At 37.0% G+C, this 23,374-nt stretch overlaps 3 protein-coding genes across 5 annotated transcripts; 2 read left to right on the plus strand and 1 right to left on the minus strand.

Annotated features, from left to right (window-relative positions):
• Window positions 1–544: 544 nt before the first annotated feature.
• ascc1 (activating signal cointegrator 1 complex subunit 1) lies at window positions 545–13,575 on the minus strand. Of its 3 annotated transcripts, none has more exons than XM_039650926.2 (10): window positions 13,486–13,575; window positions 12,464–12,594; window positions 12,289–12,388; window positions 10,609–10,706; window positions 8,588–8,766; window positions 6,619–6,752; window positions 6,431–6,550; window positions 5,372–5,496; window positions 3,238–3,311; window positions 545–1,771 (listed from the first exon to the last, which is right to left on the minus strand). In XM_039650926.2, the coding sequence occupies exons 2-10, from the start codon at window positions 12,579–12,581 to the stop codon at window positions 1,655–1,657; spliced, it is 1,065 nt and encodes a 354-aa protein (XP_039506860.2). In that variant the 5' UTR covers window positions 12,582–12,594; window positions 13,486–13,575; the 3' UTR covers window positions 545–1,654. The 3 variants fall into 3 exon arrangements, with proteins under 3 accessions (XP_039506860.2, XP_039506868.2, XP_088978562.1); XM_039650934.2 differs by having other exon boundaries at window positions 12,464–12,591; window positions 13,486–13,542; XM_089122436.1 differs by having other exon boundaries at window positions 12,464–12,622; window positions 13,486–13,528.
• Window positions 13,576–13,708: 133 nt separating this feature from the next.
• anapc16 (anaphase promoting complex subunit 16) lies at window positions 13,709–15,470 on the plus strand. The gene is made up of 4 exons (XM_039650960.2): window positions 13,709–13,818; window positions 14,413–14,561; window positions 15,000–15,074; window positions 15,184–15,470. The coding sequence occupies exons 2-4, from the start codon at window positions 14,420–14,422 to the stop codon at window positions 15,291–15,293; spliced, it is 327 nt and encodes a 108-aa protein (XP_039506894.1). The 5' UTR covers window positions 13,709–13,818; window positions 14,413–14,419; the 3' UTR covers window positions 15,294–15,470.
• Window positions 15,471–21,319: 5,849 nt separating this feature from the next.
• Window positions 21,320–22,811, plus strand: ddit4 (DNA damage inducible transcript 4). The gene is made up of 3 exons (XM_039650950.2): window positions 21,320–21,456; window positions 21,598–21,780; window positions 21,873–22,811. Exons 2-3 carry the CDS (start codon window positions 21,606–21,608, stop codon window positions 22,358–22,360), a joined length of 663 nt encoding a protein of 220 aa, XP_039506884.1. The 5' UTR covers window positions 21,320–21,456; window positions 21,598–21,605; the 3' UTR covers window positions 22,361–22,811.
• The last annotated feature ends 563 nt before the right edge of the window (window positions 22,812–23,374 follow it).

Raw genomic sequence — 23,374 nt, forward strand, 5'->3', positions numbered from 1 at the left:
GATTTAAGTCTCTCAGCTCAAATCTCATTAACTTACAAACGAGCATCTCTTCCTCTCAGGAGGCTCTCTGCCTCTGATGAAGACATTGTGCTGACCTTTAACACACACACGCAGCTGTAACGTGTGTCTGCCTGCATGCAGTGAGTGTGGGTTTATTTCTCTGCAGAGACTCCCTTTGCTTTTATATAATGTATGAAGGCACTTGTTTAACTGTAGACCTTCAGTGTTGTCAGCATTAATAATATACTGTACATCCACATCCAAGTCTGAACTATCAGCGTTAGACATCAGAAACATGCTGTAATCATTCACATCACTTCCCTGAATGTGGAGCCCCTCTAGTCAAACATTTTATCACTGATAATTATTTAAACCATTATTTCCTTGAAAAAAATTCTTCATGGCTGAAGATATCTTGATTGTAACTCGACACCCTTGCCTCATTTAGTATGTGTGGTTCTATGAATATGCAAATGAGCCCTGCCCCCACTCACTCACTCAGCTCAGATCTCTGTTGGATAGCTGATCATCAGGGTATTTCAACTGTATTTAACCTTTTTATTAATCTGAACTGTACAATAAATCAAACATAATTGAGCCGCACATGCAGTAAAAACTTCATATTTTCAGTGAAAGAGTTTCAAGGCTGAACTCGACAGGTTTCTTTTGAATACAGCAGTGACACATTTTCTTTCTCTTTCTGGACTGATTTTATGTTTCATGTCTCATCAAGAGCATCTTAGAGCAAACAGCCACACTGTGACCTTACAGCGCCACCTGCTGGACACAGACCAAACAACACTTCAACAGAAGACACTGTAAGCAACCAGGGGTCCACTAGGGGCCTCAACATGACTTTACCATTTGTAATAGTAATCTTACTCAATAGCACCACCATCAGTTCAAAAACTTAATTTTAAAATGGTTAGAACATTTAGTTCTAGAAAAATGAAACTTCATTATGCTAATCACATTCAACACCTTACATCAAGGCTCCGCCCATTACAGTAGCAGTGGCCATTTTGAAAAGTACAGTATTTTGTTCTTTCACTACTTTTACTTTTTTCTTACAAAAACTGGCTCAGGGGATCTTTAGGCCGAGTCGCAGAGAAATGACCAAACAAGTTATGACGTCGCAAACCTAATTGAATACCTTATTTGTATTATATAGCTATACAACGAAATGTACCTCTCACACAAAATTCAGTTTCTTGGCCAAACTTTGATCAATCTAAATGAAACTCGCTATGCTTCATCAGAACCATAATCTGAGGGGACGTGCCAAAGTTGGAAACAGCGCCCTCTATGGGTTATGAAATATGCAAAAAATTAGCAATTTTTGCGAATAACTTTACAAAAAATCACAATCTTGTTGTCTATGGATTCCTTCGGTCAAGCCGAATATGTGGACACAGATTCCTGACATTTAATTCCACATTCAAATAAAAAGCGTTTTAAAACACTGGGGTATTAAAGTGCACACTCACTGCAAACTGAGATGCTTTGATGAATGGAAACACTGAGGGAAAAGGCTCAATAATACTCATGACATCATCCCCCATAATGCTCTTTATATTCATATTTACGATGCATGACAAAGATAACGGATTATCCCATTTCAATCAGTACTTTGGAGCCGTTTATGAGTGTGCAGTCATGAGAATGTGACGTGTCCCGCAGAGGAATAGTATCCCGTGCTGTCCGTGGAGAACCGCTGGGAAATCTGCACCGAATTCAGCTCAAACGCTCCGAAATACACCTCGCCGAACATCTGCAGAGAGACAATTATTATTCATCATGAATATCTACAGATAAACCATATCATCAATGCTGTTACCATGGAAACAGATCAAGGAGAATCCCGAACCTTCACGAGAGCGATCTGAACACGGATTATTAACTATATAAACACAGTTTAATCTCACGTTTCTCTCTATTTGTTTAACCAACGTTCACTGGAGTGGTTTTCCCAGAATTATTTTGACCATTTAAAGGAACAAAAGTTCTGAGAAAATAACAGGTGTAGTCGTTTCTGGACAGAACACCAAAAAAATAAAAATGTTCTGCTCTACAACAGCCTGTGTGTGTGTGTGTGTGTGTGTTGAAGTTCTGCTAACTGCCAACAGGGGGCGACAGATAGTCAAAGTAAGCTATGATGTTTATGTTTTTACAGCTTTCATGCAATGCAATTTGATGGACAAAATGAGTGAACATATGATGGGAATACAATAAAATGAGTTCTATCATTCAGTGCTGTGATTATCAAGGAAAATGTTGCTCATCAGTGTAACTGATGCAATACTTAATTTATATCTTTAATATCTCGTCTCTACCCATTTTGCAATCATGTATTCTGTCTTCGTATTGTATGTGAACTACAGAGTCATGTACTGTATAAATAGTTAGATGTTTGAATGAGTCTCTTCTGTTCACCAATATTGTTTATTTGATCAAAAACACTGATAAAACAGTGAAATATTATTATAATGTAAATCATCTGTTTTCTATGTGAATATATAGTAAAGTGTAATTTATTCCTGTGATTTTCAGCATCATTACTCCAGTCTTCAGTGTCACATGACCCTTCAGAAATCACTCTAATATGAGGATCTGATGCTCAAGAAACATTTATGATTATTATCAGTGTTGAAAACACTTTTTTGTTTTGTTGTGGAAACTGATTCTTTGATGAATAAAAAGTTCAAAAGAACAGCGTTTAGTTGAAATAGAATCGTTTGTAACATCATAAATGTATTATTGTCACCTTTGATCAATTTAATGCATCTTTACTGAATAAAGCGTCATTATACGCCTTATTCACGGCAGCGCCATTTTTGATTTTTAATGAGAATGAGAGCGAGGCTGTGAGGGATAGACATGCGTCTCTTCAATGGGCTGTACTGTTATTTAATGTGTTTTCGGATTGTTCTGATCATGAAACACTGGAAAAATGTCTTTCCAAGAAATTTCAGTTAACAAAAAACTCAAGACAATGTAAGCGGTGGAAAATTGTAAGTAATCTAAAAAGCTTTATTCAGCTTTTTACAGCGGATGCCATTGGAAACACGCTAAGTCTATCCCTCACAGTCTCACTTTCATACCTGTCATGGCGCTGCTCTGAATAAGGTCCATTAACAGGAATGTATTTTATCAGATCATGAGTGACAAAAAAGCTTCTCCAAATGTTTCTGCAAAAGAATATGATGTTGAAACAAACTGATCTGGTGGATTTCTCACCTGTAAGATGTTCCTGGCATTAAAAGCTTCTCGATCTTTAATGTTGGGTCTTCCCGAAGCTCCTCTATCCTCCGCTGAGTGGAACACAGAACAGGTTCGAGATGAAGAGCGCAGAGGAAGACCAATGAGAGGACAGTTTTTCCTCATGTGACTTGCATAAACATTTTAGGTACACTTTGAAATCTTGCCTTGTGATCAGACAACTCGCCGAATGTGGGTAAAAATCAACTGTGGCCAAAAAAAATTGTTATTTTCCAACACATTCCTATATTTATTTGATGTTCTTCGTTCAGTATTGATCTAAAATACATTTTTGGTTAAAAGGATGAAAGAGGAGATGCTGGATGACAGGATTTAGTTTTCATAAGAAATATATAATAATAATGTATGAAATCCAAATTTTATAATATATATATATATATGTATATATATAAAAGCTGTGACGTAGTTAATCTCTTTTTTTTTTCTTTTCTTTTTTTTATGGGGATAGTAGAAGTTTTTAATGTCCGGTAACTTAAAAATTTAGTAATTAGTTAGTAATTTATTAATGTATGAAATCCACATCTTATAATAATTGTATAATATAAAATGACAATTAATAGGTAATCTTCATTGCCATTTAAGTGAAATTACTGAACTTTAATATACAAGCTTGAAAAAAATCATCATTCTAGAAGAAAATTTCAAATGGCACTTAGAGGCTTTTGCATCTGAACTCTTCATATACAGTGGTGTGAATAAGTTTGGACACTCATGCTAAAGTTGCCTAAAAAGAGGAATAAAAAATCATCTTTTGGATTTTGATCTTAATGCCATAATTAGAAAAATGAGGAAAACTCCAACCTTTAAGGACACAAATTTTCTTTGTGAATGAATAATGTATCATAAATAAATAAATGTTTTTCCTTAAAATACAGGGTGCATAAGTCAGGACACCCCTATGTTAAATTCCCATAGAGTCAGGCAGATTTTTATTTTTAAAAGCCAGTTATTTCATGGATCCAGGATAATATGCATCCTGATAAAGTTCCCTTGGGCTTTGGAATTGAAATATCCCCACATCATCATCACACACCATTCACCACACCGAGAGATTACTTTCCATAAGATCATCTCTCAATGCAAATCAAACCAGCTATTAGGCTACCTGAAGTAAAACCATGACAATTATATTATATTATCCTGGATCCATGAAATAACTGGCTTTTAAAAATAAAAAACTGCCTGACTCTATGGTAATTTAACATAGGGGTGTCCTGACTTATGCACCCTGTATTTTAAGGAAAAACTTCCTTAAAAAATAAAAATTTATTTAATAAAAATAAATAAATGTATTTATTTATGATACATTATTCATTCACAAAGAAAATTTGTGTCCTTAAAAGTTGGAGTTTTTCTCATTTTTCTAATTATGGCATTAAGATCAACATCCAAAAGATGATTTTTTATTCCTCTTTTTAGGCAACTTTAGCATGAGTGTCCAAACTTATTCACACCACTGTATAGAAAATAAAAGCTGTGACGTAGTTACTCTGTTTTGAAAGGCCGGTAATGTTCGTATAGTCCTTATTACCGGTGATAACTTAACTTACTTTCAAACCCAAATGCAACATTGATCACATAAAGTCCCTGTTTGGGAACACACAAGCGATCTACAGGTCTGCAAACGCCCTAAAACACAAGCCGCCTGCATTTCAACAACTGTTCACAACACACACTTGACATGACGAGATGTGATCAACATGTTTATAAGCAGCTCGCGGTGTTCAGGGACTGACTCGCATTACTCAAGACTGCAAACTGAAAACAGCACAACAACCGGCAAAACTGTTGACCCAATCAGACTTCACGGACACAAACAAGGTCAAACTCTGGCGTCCCTCTCACACACACACACACAGTCGCGGCTGAATGAGAGCTTTGTATGATGGAGATGAAGACATTCACGACTTCAGAACAACATTCGGACAAACAAGCCCCTGATAAACACGTTGTTATTCTGTTTATGTAATTCCACACGATCCGACTGGTTAGAGTGATTGGATTCGGTGAGTGTGTGTGTGTGTGTGTGTGTTATGAATGGCATGTTTACGGCGGGATCGAGGATCAGCGATGGTGTTTGTTTATGTCTCACCTGACGGATCCTTCCGGAACAGTGTGTTCATTACGGTGCCGTGAAGCTTCACTCGGTCCCGCTCTCGCTCCATCAGACCAGCTGACACGAAACACTCCACCAGCCTGTCTGCTATCTGCTGGAGCCTACACACACACACACACACACACACACACACACACACACACACATCCACGACATAGACGTAATGGTTTTTATACTGTACAAACTCTATATTTGGACCCCTTTAACTAACCCGACACACACACACACACACACACACAGAGAGACTAAGCTTACCCCTAAACCTGCCCATCACACACACTCACACACACACACACACGCACACACACCTTTCCCATCACACACACACACACACTAACCCGACCCCTAAACCTTCCCATCACAATCACTCACACACACACACACACCTTTCCCATCACACACACTCACACACACACACACCTTTCCCATCACACACACTCACACACACACACACCTTTCCCATCACACACAGACACACACACACACACACACACACACACACACACTAACCCGACCCCTAAACCTTCCCATCACACTCACTCACACACACACACACACACCTTTCCCATCACACACACACACACACACACTAACCCGACCCCTAAACCTTCCCATCACAATCACTCACACACACACCTTTCCCATCACACTCACTCACACACACACACACACCTTTCCCATCACACTCACTCACACACACACACCTTTCCCATCACACACAGAGACACACACACACACACACACACACTAACCCGACCCCTAAACCTTCCCATCACACTCACTCTCACACACACACACACCTTTCCCATCACACACAGACACACACAAACACACACACACTAACCTGACCCCTAAACCTTCCCATCACACTCACTCTCACACACACACCTTTCCCATCACACACAGACACACACACACACACTAAAACTTTCTGCATTTTTACATTTTCAACAAAAAAACCAACTAATTCAGTATAATGTATAAGCTCGTGTCGTTAAACTATACGCCTGCACGAGGTCATGAACGACATCTCACTTGTCAGATCCGTCTTTAACAGCGACTTTGGCGTACAGGACGTCCACCGCCGACGGGTCGTCGTTCATGTACTCGATTCCTCGCACTTCCACTGCGAGCGGCTTCGCTTCAGTGATATCTCTGCCGAGACGAGACGAGATCAGTGTGTGTGATTATAGATGTAAGAGTGTGTATCATCAGACACAGACCTGATCACAGCCTGACACTGCTGGAGCAGCTCGTTTGCACGTGTCACTTCCTGTTGACTCAGCAGGGCCAGAGTGCCGATGGTCAGGTGCAGTTTGGCTGGGTTCTGAAACACACTCGCCTCCACTCCTGAGTCCTGCACAAAACACATCACAATCAAATCTAAATTAATCAAACATTATTTATTGATGCTTTTTATCATGGAGAACTGATGAATTCTGCATAATAACACCAGGAACAGAGACATTATTATATTACATTCAATTGTGTTTTAGGCAAGGCAAGGCAAGTTTATTTATATAGCACATTTCATACACAGTGGCAATTCAAAGTGCTTTACATGGAAGAAATTAAAATAATCAAAAGAAATCAGAATAATTAAAACAGTTTAGAATAATAATAAAAATAAAATACAGTATCAGTATCAAAAATAAAATGAAGTACAGCAACAGTCGGACGAACAGTGGCACAGTGCTCATTCAGTAAATGCAATCAATATAAATAAAAACAGTTAAGAGTAAAAATAAAAATAAAATAAAATAATGTAATACCCCTATCTGAGATTTTACATTTACCTTAATATATTGTGTTGTGTTGTATCATATTAACCTTAAATATAATATATTATATTGAGATATTATATTAAATATAATATTATATATTGTACATATATCTGTAAAAAAGTATCCTTCTAGCTATAGCCTCCGATCTCAGGACTTATTTTTACTGTCTGTTCCAGTGGTACGAACTGAATTTGGGAAAAGGGCATTTAAATTTGCTGCTCCCTCTGCCTGGAATTGTTTACAAAGTACGTTGAAACTGAGGAAACTGGTTTCGTTGGACACTTTTAAATCAATTTTAAATGATTTAGAGAATGAAACATCGGGCTGTAGATGTTTTAGCTAGTTCTGTATTTTGATTTTGAAATTGTACTTGAGTTGCTTGTGTGTATATATGTGTTTGTATTGTTGGATGTTATTTGTTACACTCAAATGTGCTGTGTCTGTCAGTTTTGGCCAGGACGCTCTTGTAAAAGAGATTTTTAATCTCAATGTGCTTCTTTCCTGGTAAAATAAAGGTCAAATAAAATAAAATAAAAAAAATAAATATGTATACTATTAAAAAAAATATAATGCATTATTTTATATTAACCTTATTATAATATTGAATGAATATTAAATTCTTGCATTAACTGTTCTAGACCCTCTCTCTCTCTCACTCTATTCAGACTCTCTCTCTCTCTCCATAACAGGAGTGATACACCTTGGCGTAATGTCATTGGTCTCAGTGGTGATTTTAGACCGCAATGGAGAGCACGATATAAGCCACCGTTACCTAAGAGAGCGGGTGACATGGAGTGGAGACTAATACATGGAGTCATAGCTGTGAATGCCTTTATTTCTGTAATAAACCCAGAGATTAGTTCCGATTGTCCTTTTTGCTTGCATAGAGAAACCATTTTTCATGCTTTTATGTTTTGTGATGGATTAAGACCTTTATTTATTGTTGTATTGTTGAGTCTTTTTTTAAGGCTTTTAATGAAAAATTCTCTATGCAAATGTTTATATGTGGGTTTAAATATGTAAAGAGAAAGGCTTCTGTGTGTCAGTTGTTAAATTATGTTTTTGGGCCGATCAAAAATGGCAATCGATGCGAGTAGGAAGAATAAGATTGAAAATAGTTCTGGTGGTTTTTTGCAATCTGATTAAGTCCAGAATTCAATTTTTTCAAGGCTCTGAATGATTTGTCATTGTTTGAAATGAAATGGTGTTGTGGAGAGGTGTTGTGTTCTGTGCATGAAGGGACACTAATTTTTGCTATTTGTTTGCAGTAAAAGGAGTATTTTTATGGTGTAGATTAGAGAGTTTTTGTGTGTGTGTGTTTTATAAAACGTAGAATGATGTAATGAAATAATGTTTTATTTTTGATTGAAATAAAATGTGTTTTCAAACTCAATTCTCTCTCTCTCACCTGTCCGCAGTGTTCCAGCACCTGCTCTCGAAAGCGCACGAATCCCTCCTGCACCTGCGGAGCATTCAGTGGAAACGACAAGAAGTGTGTGAAAGGCTGCTTCCTCCGAAAGCTGTCGATCAAAACCTCAACGCGGGTTACAGCGGAGGCGACTGCAGCCCTGTGTGCACCTGTGACCACTGACACACACACACACACACACACCGAGAGATACAGAGAAGTGCATTTCCATAAAACCACAGCCAACCACAGGAAGAACATACAGTCCTCACCGCTGCAGTCAAGAACACGCTTCTGCCAGAACATCCTGCTACTAGAACATCATGACCCCTACACACACTTATCTTCACGCAGGAACACCGTGAGCCCTAATCATCGCTATCATCATCCTGTTAAAGCTCTAATTGTGTCAACATATAAATTAAGTGAACAAGTGAATTATGCTTTCAGTGATTCACAACCAGAGAATCTTTCACATCTTGTTTAGAAGAAATCATACAAGAAAACTTTGACAAGACATTTGCCAGTTCATGAGCCAGACCGATATTATCGGCCGATATTAGGGATTTTCCAAACTATCGGTATCGGCAGTTATAATGGCCGATAAATGAATATTTCAAAAATAAAATAAAAACGGACGAAACACGCTTGAACCATGTCATGTTGGAGTTGTATAGTTTGTCCACCAGAGGGCGCTCTACACCGTCCCTGTTGGCAACACTCGTTGAGTTCGTCATTGCTTGAATAACAATTAAAAGAACATCCGCATCAGTTCTCTAAACTCAAATAAGCATGACAAAATTTGTGACTATCATGTCCAGTTTTGCTGCTGTTAAATAAGACGAGAGTGAAGCGGAATTAGCTAGTAATCATTACGTTACTGTACGTTGTCACAGTGTAGTTGACTGACTGTCCTTTTAACTTTTGATGTGACTGAAGTATTTCTTTAATAGCGCGTGACAGTTATAGCAATGATATATATCATCTCTCCTCGGCCTGTTATATTGAAAATATATGTTTTACAATTTGCACTATGACGTTATCCATTGCTAAATTATGGCTCTTCGTAGACTAGCAAACCACAAAGCTTAGCTAATGCCACTATCAGTCTGTTCTGTTGTGATAATATAAGAAACAAGTTTCTTTTTAAAATGCATATGCATTATCATATTATTTTAGTTAAAACACATAAATAACTACAAATAACTAATGTTAGGGAAATCTGTTAATGTTTTGTTGCGCGTTTCTGAAATAAAAAAAAATAATAAAAAAAAATATCGGCCGATATATCGGTTTTTAAAACCAAAAAATATTTGTATCGGTACTGGCCTTCAAAATCCTTTATAGGTCAGGCTCTAATATATATATATATATATATATATATATTTCAAGTATGTTTTGTTTGGGTTTTTCATTTTTGAGAAGCAATATGAAAATGTTTATTTGCTTGCAAAATACTTTATCCACAAATGTAAAACTATGAAAGTGAGCCCCAATATTTCTCACTTTCAAGAAGATATAAAGGTCTATATTAAATCATTGTCTACCTCCTCCAACAAAAAGCTACTAAAACTTTGAATATATGCTCACTTTTTGATGTTTTATGTATTTTGTTTTGCGGGGAGGATTGTTATATTTATGTGATCTGTTTAATCAATATTTTCACATTTATTTATTTGTATAATTTATAAAGATTTTCTACATTATTATATTTGTATTATTATTTTCTCAAATGTGATGTAATATTTGGCTGTCCCTGAACCTCTGGCTCTTTTGTATTCTGTAAGTAAATGTTTAAATGTAATAAAAGGAAAGAAAAAAACATTTTTAGCTGATAAATGCATTAAAAGAGCAGTTCTCAATGCAGTAATATGCAGTTGCTTAATAGCGTGATCTACTTTTACATTTAAATGCATGCATTTGGCAGATGCTTTTATGCATTCCCTGGGAATACGAGATATGATTCATGACTGCAGAAATGCTGTGAGATAAATTGCATTAATGCTTCAGGGGTTTCTTACCGATCTGTCCTTCCACGCCTTGTTTTGGGATGCTGATCGAAGTTTTTGTCTCTGATTCCAGTCGTTTACGAGTCTCTCCCTTCTTACCGATAATATATCTGTCAAAAAAAACAAGAATGTTGCCGAGATTGGATCAGAAAATGGAAATGCAGTGGAAAAAGCTGCATATGGAAGTCCGTTAATGGAATAAAACATTATTTTAAACTCAAATTCACAATCACAATACTATGCCCTAAAAGTGTGTTCTGTTTTTGTGAAGGAAAGTACATACTTTTGAGTGTGATACAGAATTATAGGCAAGATATGGGACAGACTACATTATCATAACTGCGTCTGTTTTGTTTAAATTGCCCTGTCAATCATCTCGTCACATTCAATTTTAATTTTATTTCCTGCCATATCGGACAGAAATGTGGCAACACAGACTCTCGTCATTTGCGTAATGATGCATTTAAAAGTTCATGACCCAAACGTATCTTTATAAAAGTTCACAATGATGTTCCAGATGAAATATATAACGCTGACATTGAATAAATATCTTTTCGTCAGGTAAGATACCGATTATTAATAACGTTGGTCTCGCAAGCCCGCCATGTTTGTAGTTTTTAAAACATTTTATTCATGTTTGTAGTTCTAATTGAATCCGTCTCTGGAATGGTTTGTAACCGGAAAAAGCAGATCTTCATTTCAACATACTATATGATTAGCGACACAATAATTCTAATTTTCAATAGTATTGAGGACGGTTAGTATCGAATAGGGATGTCGCACGAATCGCAAGAAATAAAGTTTTTTTTTTTCACATTGTTGTTTTAAATATGGCCAATATCAGACTCCAGTGTGATGATTCTCATTTTTGGTGTGCGTTTATTTTGTTATTGAGAGGAAAGTTCGCAGCACATATTTACATATTCATATTTCATATTCAATATATTCATCACAGTCCCCCTGTAGTCAAAAAATTTATACCATAAAATCTTTAATCACCAAAATTACATATTTAAACGTTTTTTCTTCTTTTTGCCTTAAGATATCTTGACTGTAACTCGACACCCTCGCCTCATCTAGTATACGCAGTTCTATGAATATGCAAATGAGCCCCGCCTCCACTCACTCACTCAGTCAGAGATCCACTGGTTGACGATCACACGTTGATCTGATTGGTTACAAGGTCGTTTGTGACGTTGTGAAGCATGTTTTCGAGACTGTCTTTGGTTCACTGCAGTTTTATGGAGGAAATACTCAGCAATGCTGTCGACTGGTTTGTTTTAATGCGTATTAAAAACACCACATAGACACATAAACAACATTAAAAGCTGGATTTTCACCACAGGGGGACTTTAAAGTAACCGATTACGCATTTATTTATTGTGTGATCTGCTGCGGAAGCCAGCGAAATAATGCGCAAAAAGCAAAAACAGTTTTTTAAACAGTTATGGTATGAGCCTGCATGTTTTGCGTGTATATAGAGCAGAATTGTGATGAGAGTGACGCAAAAAGTCACATTAATTCACTGATATGACTGCAAAACACCTGACCTGTATCGGCCTCAGTACCACAGATGGAAGTGGCACAAATCTGAATCGATAAGATCAGATGAGGTTTGTGCCGTTCACACTGATTTAGGCCACATTTACGAGCAGTATGACTCTGAAAACTTGATCTAGAACATATACTGACTTATAAAGGACACTTGGCACGTCTATGGCACAGCGGAAGCCTTTCTCCGTCTGCTGTATGTCGTGAGCGTCACAGGGCTCGTCCAGGCACTGCTCGGCGTCTGGGACAATCAGAACATTGATGTGAAACTACAGACACACATGAACATGTGTCACTCAATTTAAAGAGCACATACCTGCTTCTGAATATGAATAATCATCCTCTTCTTCTTCTTCATAAGATTCCTCCTGAACGGCATTTTTCCTGTAAATTCTCCCGTGGATGTTAATGAGAACCGGCCGTAAGATCTCCATCGTGAACACACTGCTGGATGAGGAAGAGGAGGGTGACGTCACTGTTAATGTGGCATAAATCATCAGCTAAGATTTCACTACATTGTTTTATTTTTTTAAATAAACTAGAGAAAGAAATCCTGTACACTATCCCAACTTGCAAAGGTGATAAAAGTTCATTTAGCAATGTTTCGATCCCATGACCTTCATCAGGCAGGCACACGCTTAACTTTCTCAAGTTACTTTGGATAGTGTGTGGGATTTGCTTTTCTAGTTCATTGCCATGGTCATACACACCTATAAATGACTTGCAAATGTGCTATGTTAACTGTTCATTCATTTAAAAAAAAAAAAAATCAAACAAAACACTGGATTTAAAGCAACAAAAAAGTATTATTAAATAACACAACTCATCATACCATATGACAGCTGGATATTCGTGAGGTAAAATTATGCATTTTATGAAAGACTTTGTCTTAATTTTTCTTCTACTGAGATTCTTACTAAATAATTTGAGCTCTCTGAGGCTTTTTTCCTAGCTTTCTTAATTCGTTTGCTAATCATCCACTAAAGCATCCACAAATAATGACAGATCTCTCATTATTTCTCACAGAAATTAATTATGAACACTTATTTTATATAGCTGCAGTACAAATTACCAAACAAAAACTTTGGCTTTAGGAAAGCATGTCTGTTTCTAAAAATATATTAAAAGTCAGCAGAAAGACGTTTTACACTGTTAAAATAATGTTTGTCTAACTTTTCTGTTAGCCGTTTCTGTTAGCATGAGCTTCACCTGAGTAAGTGAACTGTGCTACAACAATAATAATAAACCACAAACGAGGGTGAAATAACTCAGGACTAATTAAAGAACAATATCGCTTGAAAGTATGATTATTAATAATTAAATTATCAATATTTCTACCTTTGAGATGTGTCTGTTTACATGAAACCAAACAGAGGCGGAGCCTCGACTTCGCACCCACTTCCGCTCTTGCGACACGTCCTCTACTGAGAGAATACGATTTGAAGAATTTTTTTCTTTATTTTATTTTTTTATGAAAAATTAATTAAATTATATGCAATATAATAATAGTGCCAAATGTACAAAAACATAATATACAAATGAACATCACAACACATTTGTCCCATTACGCCACGACGTTAGAGGGCGCGTCAACATCCGATCCGTGTCAAACTGACGTAAACAAAGCAACTGAAAGCAATAACAGCAGCGACGGAGCTTTGCGGGACACAGGTTGTAAATCATGAAAATAGTACACGATTTTAACATTTTATTTAACTTAATTTTGATTTATTCTTGTATTGATTGCTCATGAATCGTGGAATAGTGATAGTGGCGCTGTGTTGTTTGTTATGTTTGAGTTCAAAATGTCTATACCATTATATTGTATTTTTAGGTGAAAGTTAAAGACAATTTGTATAATTAAATGTATTCTGTGCTTCTCTCTCTCTCTCTCTCTCTCTATATATATATATATATATATATATATATACACACACACAAACACACTATATAGGGATTTTCTATAATAGTAGTGCTAACGTTAGTCCTTGCCCATCTTGAATGAAGTAAAGAAATGTTTTCTTATTTCACAAACTCATTTCCATATTAGTTTTAAGTAAGTAAGATGCTTTATTGACATTGTACACTATACAACGAAATTTAGAGTGGCTACAAGCATATAAACACGGGTATATTTTGTATGAGTGTTTACATAAATATATTGACAGTGTATGTATTGTAAAGGTCATATGAGCTATGGGAGGCATGTTGTAGTGCATGTAACTGGTGTTTGTAGTGCATTAATGTGCGCCGTGTCCTGTCCAGGTTGTGAATGGCAGCATCTTCGTCCTCGTCCTCGGCTGGCGGGGTCAGCGGCAGCTCGGTGACCGGGTCCGGCTTCAGCGCTTCGGAGCTCATCCCGCCCAGGAAAGTCCTGTACACTTACCCGAAAGGAGCTGGAGAGATGATGGAGGGTTTGTGCTCGTTATTTCTCTTAAAATGGTTTAAAACTACTACGATCGTACCTCAACGCTTGTGTGTCCCCACATTAAGTCCTTGAATTTGAGGGTATTGGACCTGGAAAGTCCTTAAAAGTTTCTTGAATTTGGAGTTAATCATGATGTGGGAACACTGATTTAAGCGCAAAACAAATGGCACATCCAGTTGCAACATAAGCCTGTTATATAAACTGCTCTGTAAAGATTTTTACTGTAACAATCCATCCAGTTAATGTCCTTCGGTTGTGGCTTTTGTTTGTGGGTCAGGACAGGGTTTGTTACGAGGGGTAATTCCCGCCGGTTATTTAATGAGCTCAAGGTGCAGTTGCTCAGTGTGGCTCTCTGTGTGTGTTTGCATGTTCGTCACATGTTTTTCACAACGCTGATCTACATGCATTTGCCTTTTTTCCACAGATGGATCTGACAGGTTTTTGTGTGAGTCTGTGTTCAGCTATCAAGTTGCATCCACTCTGAAGCAGGTTAAACATGGTAAGTGACACACTTACACTCAGTTTCACAGCCTGAAATGCATGAGGCCCTGTTTACACTGGGCATTAAAGGAGTAGTTGACTTTTTAAAAAAGAGTGTCTGATCTCAGATCAGCAGGTGTCCCGGATGGAGCGTCTGGCGGGGCTGGTGGAGCAGTTGGAGGCGGACGAGTGGAAGTATAAACCCATCGAGCAGCTCCTGGGATTCACAACCTCATGATGACTCCACGAGCACGCTCTCCCTCGTCAATGAACTGAAACCAGAGTTATGAATTTATATTTCGTTTTGCACATTTTTAGAGTTTTGGTGATCATGTGTGTAAATATGCATTGTGTTTCAAATAAAGCCTTAGTAATTAAACAATACATGAACAATAAAAATCTTTTTTAAGCACAATCAATAATGTTGCATGAGTTATTTTGAAGGATGCATGAACATGAAATCCGCTTTCGTAATGTGTTTTCCTGGTGTGTCTGAGCACAATCTATCAATCGAGTTCATTTATATGACACTTTTCACACACGTCGTTTCAAAAGTAAATATCTTCATGCTTTATACAGTGGTGTTGAAAATCGATGACTGGATTTGAAAACTGACGTCTTAATATTATTAAAAATGTGTTTAAGATTTTATAGTCACATTGTGTTGTTGTGGTTGAGTCGACTGTTTTATTTATGATTATAACGAAATTAAACACGCCAAATTATGCGACATAACTGTCTATAATAAGAGATTATGAATGAACACATGCAAAAAAAACAAGAGAAAAGCAATGAGATATTAATAACTGATCATGTTGTAGTCAACGTGTGCTTTTTCCTGTCAGCTTATGCAGCTTGTTGGCATAGTAAAAAAAAGTTTTTTTTGTTTTTTTTTAATTGTCAGATAAATACCTTAACCAAGTTTAGTATTTTGTTCTTCCCTCATATTTAAAATATTTATTAAATATTTTCCACATACTTTGATAGTTTATTTGATGCAGTATCATGTAAAACAAACACATCCATCACTTTTGGCTCCTACTGTAGTTGCACTGGATTTAATTGATCTGAATAACAACACTATTGTTGTTTTCGAGCTGCTGAGCAACTAAATCAAGAGTTTCATAATTGATGAATTTTGGAACATTGATTCTGTTATTGAACTGAACTGAATCAGCACTGAACTGAATCAACCATGAACTGAATCAACACTGAACTGAATCAACCATGAATTGAATCAACACTGAACTGAATCAACCATGAACTGAATCAACACTGAACTGAATCAACCATGCACTGAATCAACACTGAACTGAATCAACACTGAACTGAATCACCACTGAACTGTATCAACACTGAACTGAATCAACCATGCACTGAATCAACACTGAACTGAATCAACACTGAACTGAATCACCACTGAACTGAATCAACCATGAATTGAATCAACACTGAACTGAATCAACACTGAACTGAATCACCACTGAACTGAATCAACACTGAACTAAATCACCACTGAACTGAATCAACCATGAAATGAATCAACACTGAACTGAATCAATCATGCACTGAATCAACACTGAACTGAATCAACACTGAACTGAATCACCACTGAACTGAATCAAAACTGAACTGAATCAACCATGAATTGAATCAACACTGAACTGAATCAACACTGAACTGAATCAACCATGCACTGAATCAACACTGAACTGAATCACCACTGAACTGAATCAACCATGAACTGAATCATCCATGAACTGACTCCTGTCCTGAATAGTGACACTATGTCTTTTGTAGAGCTGCTTTATTGGAATAGTAGAGCTGGACGATAATTTCATGACTTCTGTAGTTTCAGTTGTGTAGTCTAGTCAAGCAAGAAAAAAAAAGTGTATAAGAAAGCAGTTTTGCTTCAGCATGCAGTGACTGAAGGCTAGTGTGTGTGAGACAAACGTGAGAGTCGTGTCTCGTGTCACACACACACAGTGGGGGTGGACAGACTGACGGACAGCAGCTGGAGAAAGAAAACAACACACACATTCTTTATCCTCGAGCAGCTCCTACACACACATAAACAAGCCTCAGAGGTGTGTGTTTCACATCCCTCCATCAGAGCGCTCACATTTGACATTTAAGATCCACTGGGGAATATTATACGGAAATAATATGAACAAAAGTTGGGGAAAGTTATAAGAAAGGGAAAAAGCAGCTGATGCAACGCAAGTTCCTTCAGATGCTGGAGAACAGAGAAACTCCTGAAGACGAGCACTGGACGTCCTGTTCTCTCTCAGCACTGAGATGTTGACTGAAAACTGGGCGTTTCTACACACACACACACACACTGCTGGGTCCTAAAGCCGAACCCCGAGAGACTGGAGCTCAGAAAACTACATTACACACCAGAAATCTGAAGAAAGAGAGAGAGAGAGATAGGAAGGAAGATGTTTTTCAAGGAATCATTTTCATGACAATCAGTTTCACATCTGTAAGAATTTTGCATAAAATTGATCCATCCAGACATTTTAGTATTTTATAACAGTTATTCTTAATTAGTGATTTTCATTACTCTAATACAACAAATACAGTGATGTATAAATACGTTATTTAGTAGTTAGTGTCAATTTAACTCTTTTCATTTTTGGTGTGAAATATGAGCATAAAATATGATATTATTACAGGTTTATAACGCACATCAAAATATGAAGATTTTTTTTTTTTTTATAAATTTGGTAAAGTTATCCTATCTGACAAAATTACTTGACAAAAAAATTTAAACTTTTACTTTTTTAAAACATTTTTCCACAGGTTTTATTTTACTGACACACATTGTCAACAGCATAATCAGTTATCAATATTTGGCTGGTTATCTCTTGTTTGTGCATGTGTTCATGCGTCTTTGTATGGACAAAAATTATGTCACAATTTGGCATGGTTCATGTGTTATGATCACACATAAAACAACTGACTCCATCAAGCACAACAACACATTACTGTACTGTACTACTGTACTTCTGGATGTTCAGCACACTGTGCAAACATCGCTCTTTCTTGTTTTCAGACGCATAAAGCCCTTCAGACTCAGTTCTGTTGCTGAGTTTATGACAACTCTTGGATCATTTACACTCATAAAGTATATGACTGAGACGGCGTGACGTTGTGCAGTGTGTTTTGTTCGCGGTCGGGACACGTGTGTGTGTGTGTTTTCATTCAGAGGGAACTGTTTGTCCTCTCTCTGTGCTGAAGTACATCTGTGAAGTGTGGCTTCCGGCCAACAACCCTCACGCTTCATGCAATACATACATGATACAGGAATGTGCAGATATGAAACTCTGGGGGTTTCACCTGATTGATTTCTTCAGCAATTTACTCAACATGCTTTGGATCCAAAGCAACCTGGTATTGCAGATTTTAGTATTAAACTGGCAACCCAGTTATAGAAGTATATATTTTTTCTAAAGTGACCACATTAGTCTAGAAACTGTGAAAAAAGTAAAAAATATGACTTAAAAGACAGAATTATGAAATACTAAGTCAAAGTACTCACAAAAAAAACTAATTATGACATGAAAAGAGGAAATTATGACTTAAAAGTGAAAAATTATGACATACTAAGTCAAAGTACTCACAAAAAACCTAATTATGACATGAAAAGAGGAAATTATGACTTAAAAGTGAAAAATGATGACATACTAAGTCAAAGTACTCACAAAAAACCTAATTATGACATGAAAAGAGGAAATTATGACTTAAAAGTGAAAAATTATGACATACTAAGTCAAAGTACTCACAAAAAAACCTAATTATGACATGAAAAGAGGAAATTATGACTTAAAAGTGAAAAATTATGACATACTAAGTCAAAGTACTCACAAAAAACCTTATTATGACATGAAAAGAGGAAATTATGACTTAAAAGTGAAAAATGATGACATACTAAGTCAAAGTACTCACAAAAAACTAGATTATGACGTGAAAAGTGGAAATTATGCAGAAAGAAGAAATTATGACGCTAAATCACAATAATGGCTTAAAATGTCAAAATAATGACTTAAAAAGTCAACGTCTTGACACTAATAAGACGAAAAGTCGGAATTATGACACACTGAGTAAAAATCGTGGCTTAAAAAGTCAAGATTTAAAAAGTCAAAATTATGACTTTGAAATTTAAAATGATGACAGACTAAGTCGAAATTATGACGCTTATTCAATATTATGATTTAAAAAACTAAAATATGAGATACTAAGTTAAAATTACGAGTTAAAAAGGTAAAAATGGTGACTTGAAAAGTCAAAACAATGACTTGAAGTTGAATTTATGACTTAAAAATGTGTAATTGTGACATACTAAATTGCAATTATGACAAAAAAGTTGAAAATATGACTTAAAAAGCAAAGTCAAAATTATGACAAAAAGTCAAAAATGATTAGCCTAGTAAAGAAACGTAAAGTTGAAATTTAGGTCGAGATGACATACTAAGTTGGAACTTTGCCTTAGAAAGTCAACATTTTTACACTTATGAGATGAAAATAAAAATTTAAACTAAGGCCAAATCCTGGATTAATCTCAACCCTGTAGGCCTATGTGAAAATATTTAAACATGACATCATAATTTTAACTTTAATCTGATCATTAAAGTTTCTCTTTCCTTTGTTTCCTTTCAATAGGGCCAAATCTTCTTACCAAGTTGTTGTTAAGAATCTCATTTACTCAAATAACGACAAATAAACACATGCGTTTACATTTTAAGCTTGTTTATAAGGTGATTCGGATGTATATACAGTGGTAATACGTGCTAAAATTGCATCATTCCTCAGGAAAGACATGGTTTCTCATTCACAGAGGTCAGAGCTTCAGCAGTTGTCGTCAAGCAGTTTTGCTGTGGTGTGAAGAATCGCAGGCGTTTCTAAAATGCTCCACATGCCTTTAGAGCAAATGAAACCTGTGTTTGTGTTTGGACCCATTTACATCCTATAGTCTGACACCGAGTGAACTCAGAAAAGTCTCCTGACAGACATTTGCGAGGCCCGTTGATGTTTTCAGTGTTCATGCAGTGATTCGAACGCATTATATGCAAAAGCTGCAGCAGGATTCGAGGGTTTATCCTCTAGGAAAACACCCTTCACTAGCAAACAGAAGAAAAGTTGTGCAGGAGCAGGAATGTGCCTGTCCGTGTGGGACGGCCTTAGTCCAAAGCCAGACCTTCATTCCCAACTTTAACCCTTCCTTCACTCCCCGACTGGAGCCTAACCAAGCTTCATTAGCTCAAAAAACAAGAAAAAGTCTTAATCAAATTAAAACTGGACACACTTTGCAGTAAACAGTAAAGACTATAGTTTCTAAGTTTGTTTGCTCTTTCTAATGCACCAAAGTGTGTTAACTCAGTTAGTTTCAGCAGTCACGTGTGAACAACCCCCAACAGATTCAGACCATTTGCTGCTTTTAGTTTGGTTCTTAAGTGTCCATAGACTCTTTAAATCGAGATTCGTTTGTTAAAATAGGGAAAGTATAACTACTCAGCACCCATTAAGTTATGAAAACATTCACACTAAAAAAAATGTGTCTCCTTGGTTAGTTATATGAGTATCCCATTGTATCATTTAAACATTATAATTGATACTTTGTTTTAAATGTTCTCCGAACGTTCTAAAACAAGTCGTTACATTTTAAAAAAAAATGTCGTGAGAATGTTACATTTGAACGAACGTTCTACCGGAAAATCATTTGTTTGTACCTTTAAGAACATTAGCCAAAGTTCTGAGAATGATTTCATCATCGTAAACACATTTATAAGGTTATTTTTAAATAGCTTTAAGAGGTCATGAAGTCGCATGCATAAAACAGTAGAAAATGAATAACTAAACAGATAAACAGTTGAAACGTGACAGCCTAAGGTGGAAGTGTCCGTGTTTATTCAATGCAGTCAGTCATTGATGAAAGCGCTGCTACACTATTGCACAATACAAAACTGCTGCTTCGATTCGAGATGCAAATCATCATATCGTGTTCAGTCACACCACTTGCAAATGAGCAGGACGTGAGATTCGCCACTACATGTCCAGAGAGAGGACAATAGGTGAAGTGAGAAGTGAGCTATCCCCTCCTCCACTGAGGACAATAGACGAGCTGCAGAGTCTCCTTCTCCGTGTTACCAGGCGAACTTGGGACGCGAAAGACGTGACGTTACCGCTGATTGGCTGTAAAGTCGGAGGGGGCGTGTCCAGCGCGTATATAAAGAGGCGCTGAGCGGATTGCGTCAGTGTTTTGCAGAGACTCTGCAGATACTAACAGCTGCTGCACTTAATCCGGTTCACACAGCTCTTTGTTAGTGGGTACTCTTTGTTACGGACTAGGAACCTACACACAATTCATCGCATTTGAGGATATACAGCACAGATTATCGGTGAGTTATGGTTTTGCTGTGTTTATTGTCCATGAAGTACAATGAGAGAGCAACAATGCGCATACTTCTCCAATGTTATCATAAGCCGTGCGCAATTTTTACTTGACTGTGAATAATAAAAACCAACCTTTTCTTCTGCAGAGTTAATAATGCAGCTGATTTCCAGCCTTCCGTCTGAAGACTCCAGTCTCACGTCCACCCCGACATCTGACGCTCCATCCAAGCGCTTGTCCTGGAGCAAAGTCATGCAGAAACTGCACAGCATCCAAAGCCTGGACTCTGATTCAGACACGCACAGCAGTTTAGACGATGCATCCGATGCAGGTAAATACCAGAACCTGAATGTAATGCAATGCACTTTTCCAACTCTCATCATGCAAGATCTTGATTTTAACGCATGCATTTGTCTAACGCAGGTTCCCTATCCATACCTGATCTGTCAGAATCCGAGATGTTTTTCGACCCCACTGAAGAGGCGTTGTGCAAAGAAGTGGTGCAACTCATAGCACTTAACCTGACCGATGCCAAAGATGGTGTCCTGCACTGTTCCAAACTCCTTATTCCAGAGAAGCTTCTGGAGCACATCGGGCACGAGCTGGTGCATCTGTCCGTGAGCGAGCCCTGTGGCCTGCGAGGTGCCCTCATCGATCTGTGTGTGGAGCAGGACGGCGTGTGTGAGGCTGCGGGACAGATCGCGGTCGACCAGTATCTGGTGCCCACGTTCCAGCTAACCCTAGTGCTCCGGCTCGACTCCAGGGGCCTGTGGCCGAAGATCCAGGGCCTTTTCAGCGGCAGATCCCCGTCGTCTCCGGTTGTTCGCCGTGCACTTAAACTGAGCACTGGGTTTCGTGTGATTAAAAGAAAACTGTACAGCTCAGAAGAGCTTTTGATTGAAGAATGCTGAGACGGACTCCATACATGTCATGGACTTTTACTAGGGTTTTTTTTTAATTTAAGCCTCTTTCCGTTGCCCATAAAGAGGCCTGAAGTTACAATCGTGTTGTATGACTGTTTAACGCGCAGGGCATTTGTAATGCTGATTGATTTATTGGGTACATTAAAAAGACTTTGTTTGTTCCTGATGTTGCACTTCTGCTGCCGTGGAGCAGGAGTTTGGAACATCTACCTCAGGTTTATGGAAACCAGATATGGCAGCTATTTTCCATGCTTTTTCAAATATGTGAATGCAGTTATTGTGCCCTAAGATCAAATGGACGGTCTTTTAAATTTTTCTTTTTTTTTTTAAATGTCATATGCATATTCCGTGCATCTTATTTATTTGATATTCAAATGCAACGTGGTGTTTTTTGTACTTTGAAAGAGATGCAAAAAATAAATCTTTTTGAAGAATGAAAGTCTTTGATTTTTTTTTGAATGCTTCGTGCGCCAATCGTGCGCAACTGAGTGAGGGAAATGAATGCAACACTCTCAACTTGATGCAGAGCAACTTGTATGTATTTGATCACTATTCAAATACAGTGTGCACTGTTTTATTATATAATGCGTTAGTTATTCTTTGAATTTATAATCTCAAAACTAGATATAATGCGTTTTAAAAGTACACATTTAAACGCATAACTAATTGTGCAACAAGGTAATGGCAATGTAGTTTGATATATGAGGGATTTAATGCATTATTATGATTACCCTGATAATGCATTATGCACTTTTTTTGAAAAAAAAAAGCTCCATTATTGATTTATATTTTAATGTTGAGATGGATGCACTACTACTAGACAACGAGAACTGTGTCTTACAATTATTAAAATATATGAAGAGTTCAGATGCAAAAGTGCCATTTGAAATTTTCTTCTAGAATGATGATTTTTATCAGTGATTTCACTTAATTGGCAATGATAATTACCTATTAATTGTTATTTAAGTGAAATTACTGAACTTAAATATACAAGTTTGATAA

This window comes from Pimephales promelas, chromosome 17 (genome assembly GCF_988280905.1).
Source record: "Pimephales promelas chromosome 17, fPimPro1.hap1.1, whole genome shotgun sequence".
Taxonomy (NCBI): domain Eukaryota; kingdom Metazoa; phylum Chordata; class Actinopteri; order Cypriniformes; family Leuciscidae; genus Pimephales; species Pimephales promelas.

What these genes read in the sequence shown, in the direction of transcription:
- ddit4 (XM_039650950.2), top strand. Translation starts at nt 21,606, where the DNA reads ATGCAGCTGATTTCCAGCCTTCCGTCTGAAGACTCCAGTCTCACGTCC. An exon ending in AGACGATGCATCCGATGCAG is followed by an intron (nt 21,781 to 21,872) that starts GTAAATACCAGA and finishes TGTCTAACGCAG; the next exon opens with GTTCCCTATCCATACCTGAT.
- ascc1 (XM_039650926.2), bottom strand. Translation starts at nt 12,581, where the DNA reads ATGGAGATCTTACGGCCGGTTCTCATTAACATCCACGGGAGAATTTAC. An exon ending in GTTCCGGAAGGATCCGTCAG is followed by an intron (nt 3,312 to 5,371) that starts GTGAGACATAAA and finishes TGTTCCACTCAG; the next exon opens with CGGAGGATAGAGGAGCTTCG. An exon ending in ATGCCAGGAACATCTTACAG is followed by an intron (nt 1,772 to 3,237) that starts GTGAGAAATCCA and finishes GTCTCTCTGCAG; the next exon opens with ATGTTCGGCGAGGTGTATTT.
- anapc16 (XM_039650960.2), top strand. Translation starts at nt 14,420, where the DNA reads ATGGCAGCATCTTCGTCCTCGTCCTCGGCTGGCGGGGTCAGCGGCAGC. An exon ending in AGCTGGAGAGATGATGGAGG is followed by an intron (nt 14,562 to 14,999) that starts GTTTGTGCTCGT and finishes TTTTTTCCACAG; the next exon opens with ATGGATCTGACAGGTTTTTG. An exon ending in TCTGAAGCAGGTTAAACATG is followed by an intron (nt 15,075 to 15,183) that starts GTAAGTGACACA and finishes GTCTGATCTCAG; the next exon opens with ATCAGCAGGTGTCCCGGATG.